The 9,408-nt window shown below is 33.3% G+C and overlaps 1 protein-coding gene across 2 annotated transcripts; it reads right to left on the reverse strand.

Moving 5' to 3' along the window:
• Positions 1-3,533: 3,533 nt before the first annotated feature.
• Positions 3,534-7,797, reverse strand: LOC131019471 (metacaspase-1-like). 2 transcript variants are annotated; one of them, XR_009100266.1, is made up of 4 exons: positions 6,831-7,797; positions 6,205-6,316; positions 4,195-4,595; positions 3,534-4,136 (listed from the first exon to the last, which is right to left on the reverse strand). XR_009100266.1 is itself a non-coding variant. In XM_057948020.1 (4 exons), exons 1-4 carry the CDS (start codon positions 7,595-7,597, stop codon positions 3,692-3,694), a joined length of 1,137 nt encoding a protein of 378 aa, XP_057804003.1. In that variant the 5' UTR covers positions 7,598-7,797; the 3' UTR covers positions 3,534-3,691. The 2 variants fall into 2 exon arrangements, 1 of the variants encoding a protein (XP_057804003.1); XM_057948020.1 differs by having other exon boundaries at positions 3,534-3,748; positions 4,395-4,595.
• Between the last annotated feature and the right edge of the window lie 1,611 nt (positions 7,798-9,408).

A 9,408-nucleotide genomic window follows, 5' to 3' on the forward strand; every position in this document is an offset into this window, starting at 1 on the left:
AATTCAGTACCATGAATTCATCTAACAAGGTAATGAATCAACAATAGATTTTCATGATCTAAGGGCTAAAAATGGTTCCTATTTTATATTTTAAAATATATTTTTATTTTAGTTCACCCCTATATATAATTAATTATATTGATATGCATTATGTACTATTCCCTCTGTCCCATAAGAGTGCATTTTTTGCCATTTTCGAACGTCCCACAAGAATGTGCACTTTCCTTTTTTGGACGCCTTCTTCCACTATTAAAAGTGGACCAGTTCTTCCTCTAATAACACATTCACCTAAAATTTATTAAAAATTGTGCCACCAACAATCATGTACACTCTTATGGAATATATACAGTATAATATAGATTATACAATATATAAATTGAATGTTCTATGTAATATCGCTTCAAAATGATGAAATTTCTGTCAAACTATAGAGAACTTCTGAAACCTTTCACAAATATACTACTCCCTCTGTCCCAAATAACTTGAGACATTTCTTTTGGGCACGAAATTTAAAAAATTAATGTTTTAAGTGTGTTTGGTAATAAAGTGAATAAGTGATTAGATGTTTATTGGCTAATATTTATTCCATTTTCGTTTTACTCCTATTTATTTATTTTTATAAACTAAAATATTTATAATTTTATTATGATTATTTAAATAAATTCTGGAACTTAAAATTAAAATTATGAAAGTGCAAAAAAATTAAACATTGCACATATAATAAGGAACACAATATCTGACATTTAACACTGAATTTATTTCATCATTCCAAACCAAAAAACTAGCGGTAGTTTACAAGTAGAGATTGAATTCATTTTTTCCTCCGTATTTTTTAGGCTAAATATTTCAACTTCCCACAAAAAACAAAAAAATGTCTATAAATTTAAGATACAACTTGATTAGGAATAAAATATGCATCCCTTAAAGGATGAAAAGTCAAAGTCAAAGACAATAGAAATCAACCGTTAACAACACTGACAGCTGATTAGCAGCGTTGTTAACTCGAAAACAGTCCTGATTTTGCAGGATTTAGCACTATCTGGAAAGGCTTAATCATCATACGGAGATCAAGTTAAAGATAAGGATCAACTCGAAGAGTCTTAGTCTCATTAGAAGTATAAAAAGAGTTCTATTTCTGCTAGGATTCTTAACGTTTTAGCTTATAAATACATGTAAAGTCTCAGTGTAAAGATCATCGCTTACATCTCATTACTTACGCGAAAGCAAAGTTCTCAAAGTTAATACAAAGTTTTCAAAGTTTTTGCCCACATACTTGTTTTCCTTAGTTTCAGTTAGAATCCGTTGGTTTAAGCACAACACAAACTGACATTTAACACAACTACAATATAAGGCCGAAAAACAAAAATGGGGAGGGAAGATCCTTCAACTGAAAGGAGGAATCAATGTGTCCAATTCATCCTTGAAGGTTGCACCAATGGAAAGCCACATCAAAGCAAGCTTGAAGAAGCCCAACTGAAATTCAGAGTCTCTCGCCCAACTGTTAATCAGCTGTGGAGTGTTGCGAAGAAACAACAAGTGAATAGTGAAGTGATTCATCTTGTAGGTGGTAAATTAATCACATATGAAGAAAAGAAGTTCACCTTGATCTCGCCGTACTTTCAAATATAGTATATAGGAAGAGAAGTACGATTAGGAAAGTAGCAAGTGGTTTAGGACATAGTAAAAGCACGATAGAGAGATGGGTGCTTGTTGGAAAAAAATCAGGGCACACACATCCGCCATAAAACTAGATTTCACAGCCCCAAACAAGCTCTTGGGGTTGAGATTCTAACTCCAATCCTTAGAAATGCATAATACAGTGCATATAGATGAGAAATAATTTTATATTATACGAGGTTCACACAAGTTCTACTTAGCACCTAGAGAGTCCAAACCACATAGGACATGTAAAATCAAGAAATTCATTTAAAAAATTATGTTTATGTGTGTTGTATCAAAATCATTGATAACATATAACGGCAAGTGTTGTTTGGTGGAAAAATGGCATTTTTCCATTTATAATGCAAGTTTCAGCAAAGAGAAATAGCAAGAACAGACGAGCAGACGCTCTTTGGTGATGGATTCAATTGCCGCGCTTTGAATATCCATCACCAAAGAGCGCTTGCTTGTCTGTTCTTGCTATTTCTCTTTGCTGGAACTTCAATTGAATCAATCACCAAAAAGGTTATTAAAGATTGTTTAATCACCAAGGTACGATTGTCCTAGTTTAGAACACCTTATTTATGCAATTAATGCATATATAATGGCACCAATTGATCTCAGATTGAGAATACCTCATCATCACAGATCATGTATCATGTTCATTTAATGCTACTTGTATCTCAGATTTTTATTTCATCACAAACATAATTATTCCACTTGTTACCTATGCATTTAATTTAAGTTTTCACTTCGTAACAACATGCCATTAAGCGCACTAGCTCAGATCATAACAACATGCATTTAATTCAGGTTTTCACTTCATAGAAGAGCACATAACACATGCATTTAATTAACAGATAATACCAATCATAATGTTCAAGTGGCCAAAAGGATCGGAGCAAGCAAAGAAATCAACATTCAATACGATAATGCAACGCCACATATAGTGGATTTTGAACATAAAATTAACACAACAACCACCAAATTCCATATTGCAATGTTAATGATTTGAGATGGTTTAGAGCCATCTAATCTCTATAAGTAGAGACTACATGCAACACAGTTGATGAACTCCTAATGGCAGTTGTGTGGATTCATTTGGAAAACTTTCGCCTCATACACTTAACAATGAAACAATGTTTCACCTCATACCTCAACATCCTTTTCAAAGGTTCAATGGTTGAAGACCACCGCAGATCCAGTACGAATATGTGGAAATGGTGGACGCGGGGGAATGGCGATGGAGAAAACCGCCAACGAGCCCATCGCTCAAATCTGTCATCACGGGGCAGGGGGATGTGTGGCGAGGATTGTGAAGGATATCGTATTGCCACGAGGAATTAGGGTTTTCGCCACCGCTGGCGAGCCCTCCACTCTCATAGATCATCGCGATTGGGGGAGGAGGGGGGGGAGGGGGAGGGCGAGGCTTACACGGGACGGTGATTTGGGATCACAAAGCTTAGACTAGGTGGTGAGAAAGCAGCAAGGATTTATTTATCTATCATCGCCGCGGTCGCGGCGCCGCCATGAGATAAGTGATAAAGCAGAGAGATTTCATATTAAGGTTTGTGTGTGCATCGTGAGAACATGTACTCAATTAAATTAATAATACCCCAAATTGTTTCTTAATTATTTTCATATGAAGAAATGTATTAATTTGAAATGGCTCTAAAAATAATACGAATCAAGTTAGTTAAGATGGATGGAGTTTAAATTAAATTTTAAGATACTCTATATATATATATATATATATATAGTCTATAAATATCCCTAAGAGAACACCAAGCGGTGCGAACTCCTGTCTACGAACAGTGAGGTTCAGGGTTCAAACCCCACCGCTTCCAACCCCTTCCCCAAAGTAAAAAAAAAAAAAAAATCAATAGTCTATAAATATATTGATATGAATGTTACTATATGGAAAGTAGAAATTAATCACTTGAAACAAGGAGATGAAATTAACATGCCTAAAGAAGACGAATCTTATGAGAAGCTAGTTTAATTTTTTGTTGACATTTCAATCTCATTATCATCACAGCATGAACTCTGTGCTGGTATCGAAATCTTCAGAAGACGACAACAGCGGATCCTGAACATTTTATTACAAAATCATATAAGAATTAGGCAAAATAATTTGAAAATATTAAACACAAAATGAAAATAATTATATGTAAATACATAATCTATAACCAAATTCTATTTTTCAACCAAATAAACAATCTTGGCCAAAAATACATGTACCATGTAAGTTTTGGAATTTGGCACGAGGCCAAATTTTGCTGGGTAATTATAACATAACTTTTTGGAGTCTGATTCGCAAGCTGAAATTATTATGATAATGCCTATATTATTGGATTTTGGTCATCATTTTAAGGTATTAAAATAATTTTAACACAAAAATAACCACTATTTCCACATTTTATTCACATTGCCATTTTTAGTACATCCCACAAAAGTGTGAGCTTTCCATTCTTTCACTAATAAATGTTGGTCCTTCTTTCACTAATAACACACTCACCTAACATTTATTAAAACTCGAACTACCAACAATCATACACACTTTTATGGAAGAGAGAGAGTACTACTATATGCCATTGACTACTAGTCTACTATAGAGTATTGCCTCTATAAAGTTTAAGTATTTTTAAACCAATATTTTTCATTTGGTTCAAAATCAAAATTTAATCATATTTTGTATATATACAGATAATTAATCCAACAATATAAGTAAGTACCTGTAAGATCCTCCGGTGGAATATCCGATGTATTCCAGCAAAGAAACCTCCCGATTTACCAGCTTGCTTGATGCTCTCATGCATATAATTCATAATACCCTGATAACTTATCTTCTCCTTCCTATCCCCTGATTTTTTGATTGCTTGTATGAATGTTATGGTCATGGCACCAGTCATTTCCTTTTCCGACTTTGAGAAGACCTACAACCAGTCAATATTAAATAAATAAAAATAATATTAACAGTCCTAACTAACCATTTTGGTTGACAAAAGATTAATCATAATAATTCTAATAATTTTTTTTGTAAATAAACTATTTTACTCTCAATAAAATAATAGTAATAATAAATTAATTAAAGAAATTTAAAAAGAGGAAAGAAAACGAGAACATAATATATTAAGAGTTAGCCCCCATTATGCTCCTCCCTGCCCCTATCTCGTTGCCGCCTCACCCCTTTTGTGCTAATTGTTGGCCACCACAACTTCTCGCCTTCCCCTTTCCTTTTGCATCACCCAAACTCCAACTTGTCACCCGCGTCTCGCTGAAAATTGCTGGTTTCAAGATTATCTTCACGATCGACACCAACGAAGCATTAGCAATGGCGGTGGCTGTAAATTCTTCTGGATAGCACAGAGTGGCAACGAGATCTAGAGGATTTGGCGAAGGATTTGATTTTTTATTTAAGGTTTTGAAAATTGATGAAGCAGGTGTGGGAGTCGGGGCGAAGATGCAGCTACAACAATTGTCTTATAGTGGCGGTGCGAGCTCCGGATAGAGGAATGGGATTTTGCCTTGGCGATTGTTTTTTTTCTTAATTATTTTTATTAATTTAACTTCAGATTTTCAAATATCAAGTTTGATAAATAACAATTTTTAAACTTAAAATTTTACTAATAAAATAAAATAATTAAAAGGTATTCCGGTAATAATTTTTCTAATTAATATATTATTATTTTTATGATTATCATTAACTTTCCTTAAGAAAAATGGTTATTTTGATATTTGCCACATAAAAATAACATGGTTTGTCTAACTATTTGCTAATAGAGTCATTAATACATCATGCCAAAGGTTTCAGGATCGAGTTCATCATGAAAAGATCTTCAAATTTAAGTATTAACCGACAAAGGAAAATAACATTGTTTGATCCACAGCATACTTTAATGAATTAGTTAATTGCGCTTTAATATATGAACTTTCACTCAATTTTGATTTTGCATATGAACTATTTATTTTGCTTCCAAAATGTACAAACTTTTAATTGTTTAGATTTTTTTCACGATTGTCAATTTTCAATGAATCAATGTCATTGTGGCGAGCTTAGGTGCGTAGACATGCCACTACATTACATCAACAACTTAAGTTATGTATATGCTTAAACCCCCTAATCAGTGAATTATTCATATTGAATTTGGACGAAATTATAGTTTGTGGAACGATTAATTCCGAATCAATTTTAAATTCATGTATTATTTGGCAAAAAAAAATATTACGATATAAATTGGAAAATTAACAATTTTTTAGTATTTTTCGACAATAAACCTTTTATTTAAGTGCAACTACCCTTTAACTAATTAATACTCAATCCTATATATTTATTTTTAATGTTAATTAATTACTTCATTCATCCCAAAAAAATTATCACTTTAATTTATAATAGTAGGATGACACAACCCTATAATAATTCCACTCATATTTTACTAAAGCAATTGTGTTGTCTATGATGTGGCAATTCTTTTATAGATGGTGGGAATTATCCAAAACATGCACAAATAATCGAGAAATTCAAAAAGAGAAAAAAGCACTCACTGTTGTATCTGCAGCCAGTTGATAATCCTCACACGCGCTGAAGCAGATCGCCTTTCCTCCTTTTGTACCTTTGTAAGCTCCGGAAGGGGGACTATTATCTTCCCATTTTCCCCTAATTAATGAACACATAATTAATCAATATACATACATACATACATAATAATTAGTATCAAATAAAAAATAATCTTAATTGAATTCTAAAAAAATAATTTTAATTTAATTATTTCACTATAAGAGAATTTGTTCCATCATTAGTTGCCACTTGCCAATAGTCTACCAACGAATACCATTGTCAGCCTAAGAGGATGCTGCTCACCAGCTGACGGATTTTTCCGTTGGCTATATGCCATTGAATTATCGCCGACACCAGATATTCCGTTAGTAACGGAGTTATCGACGTGTTTATCGGCGGTCAATGGTGATGAGGGGCAGGAGCAGGAGTTTTGTGTTAATTTTTGTACAAAAGCCCCTATTATCTAACCGATTCATAAAAAATTTAGCTTCTAAAAGTTTCGAACTCAAAATTCAAAAAAATGCAACTCATCAAGATTCTTTTCTTGATGTCACCGACGAAATTCACAGAAACTATTCCATTTAAAATAAAGAAAAGAAAAAGAGACACATACTTAATGTCATAAACGTGTGGTAAGTCGAGAATAGTCCCACTGTGACAAGAATCGATGATGGCATGAAGCGTGACGCCCGGCACGAGCGGCCTAACAATGGCGCGGTTGATGTAGTTATCGACGATCATCCCATTCTCCTCGAAATCAACGGGGCAGATGGTCTCGTCGAAGCCGTCGATCTCGTCGCCCCGCACGACCTCCCGCTGCCGCTTCCCGTGCCCGGAGAAGTAGAAGACCAAGGAATCCCCGCGCTGGACGCCCCTCATCAGCCACTCGAAACCCGCCTCGATGTGCCTCCTCGTCGGGGGAAGATACGGCTCCTGCTCCGCCAGAATGAGGACGGATTCTGCCGGAAAATGGTAGTGGTCGAGCAGCAGACTGCTCATCTTCTTCACATCCTGCGCGCTGCCCTTGAGCTCGTGCTTCTGATTCTTGTAGCTCACGCCGCAGATGAGCGCTCGCCTCCCGCGGTGGGCCTCGTTGTCGAGGGAGATGGCGCCGGGGAGGCTCGGGCTCTGCTGCGGCGCCGGGTTGGTGAAGGGTAGTTTTCTCCGCAAGCTGCGGCAGAGCTTCGCTTCGGTCTTGTTCTTGGACAAGTCGAGGCTCCGTTCATCGGTGGTGCTGCCCTTGTAGCGTACGGCGTCGGTAGTGGTGGTGGTGGTGGTGCTCAGTGAGTAGACTGTTTTGCATCCGTAGCAGCGGATGCGCTGCGCACTTGATGGCAGCGACGAGGTTCGTCTGCATTTCTTGCATGTCAGGGCTTCCATCTTCAACAATATTAGCTAGGTGTTTTGAATTAATGGTGATGATCAATTGTCTGAACCTTCTGTTGACTTGTATATATATATATATATATATATATATATACACACACATGTGAAGGAATAAGGAATGATATGCGGGGCTAGACGCAGAAAAAACTTATATATTTTCTATATATATTTTGAATGTGACATTAAAAAGTTCATTTAAATTATTCGATTTGATTTGACGGTGGAGTTGCAATGATTCACATAAAATACCAATAATTTAACAACTTAAAAAGAAAATTTAAAAAAATATTTGATTTAACACCATTGATCGTGAGTATTGTAAAAACACCATTATTATTATTATTATTATTATTATTATTATTATTATTATTATTATTATTATTATTATTATTATTATTATTATTATTATTATTATTATTATTATTTTTATTATTATTATATAGTATTTGTTTTATTTTGATACCTTAGAAATTGTCATCGACATTATTGATTTTATAAATTATACTCCCTCCGTCCACGAAAGAACTTCCTATATTTCCTTTTTGGGACGTCCACAAAATAATTTCCTACCTATTTTTGGACTATACCCCACCACTTATAATCCTCTTACTTTTCACTTTTCACTTTTCACTTTTCACAACTCTCAATATTAATTATAACACATTTTCACCACTCTCAATACACTCAACTACCTTTTATTCACTCTCAATACACTCAACAATATTTTTTCTTAAAACTCGTGCCACTCCCTCCTAGGAAGTTCTTTCATGGACGGAGGGAGTATATAAATAGAAGTTCGAGTTGTATGTTTTTTCTATAACTTTAAATAAATAAATAAAAGAACAAAACAACTTTTGATTTTTATATAATTTGAAAAATTAATAATGTTAATAATAATTTTGGATGTATTAAAATAAAAAATAAATATATAAAAAGGTAATATTAATACATATTAAATTTGAGCGGTGCTAGCTCATTATAATAGCATATCGTTTTATATACACTAGCGTCTAACCCGTCAAAATTCGACGGGAATTATTTTATGTCATCATTTATAATTATTGTAACATATGAAATAGTTTATATATAAATTATTTCTTTAATTAATTTTATATGATCAAATTAAATTAGTAATATAATATTTGAAATAATATTAATCTTAATCAATTTCGCCAATTAAATGTAGGTTGTGATAATAGAAATACATTTTTATATAAATATTCATTTGATGAAGTTTATAAAAAGTTGATGTGGGATTGAATATTTTAGAAGAAAAAAATATGTAAATTTGAAGTATGATATGATGTACAATTGATGTGTCGCATTTACTGTTAATCGTATATCGATAATATTTACTCTTTCCGTCTCTCAAACATTTTCCTTTTTTTCGATTTTGGTTCGTCCCCAAAACATCCTCCTAACCTATTTTTTAAAACAATTTCACTAATTATTATTCTTACAATTTCACTTTTTTGTGAGACTCGTTCTCCACTTTCACTAACTATCACTCTTACAATTTCACTTTTTGTGTGACCCATATACTATGATTTATTTTTCTATTATATATATATATATATATATATATATATATATAGATTAATTTATTGGTATACTTTATTTAAGTTTTAGTCACACTTGGAACAATGTCAATTAAGTAGGTATAAAGATTCCTATTATGGATGCCATCATTTTACTAATTTAAAATTTTCAAGTGAATGAGAATTGAGGAAAATTAGAATGAAGTGATTATACGATAGTTTGCTATAGAGCTTATTTTACTTATATATATATATATATATATAGAT

Source organism: Salvia miltiorrhiza, chromosome 4 (genome assembly GCF_028751815.1).
Source record: "Salvia miltiorrhiza cultivar Shanhuang (shh) chromosome 4, IMPLAD_Smil_shh, whole genome shotgun sequence".
Lineage (NCBI taxonomy): Eukaryota > Viridiplantae > Streptophyta > Magnoliopsida > Lamiales > Lamiaceae > Salvia > Salvia miltiorrhiza.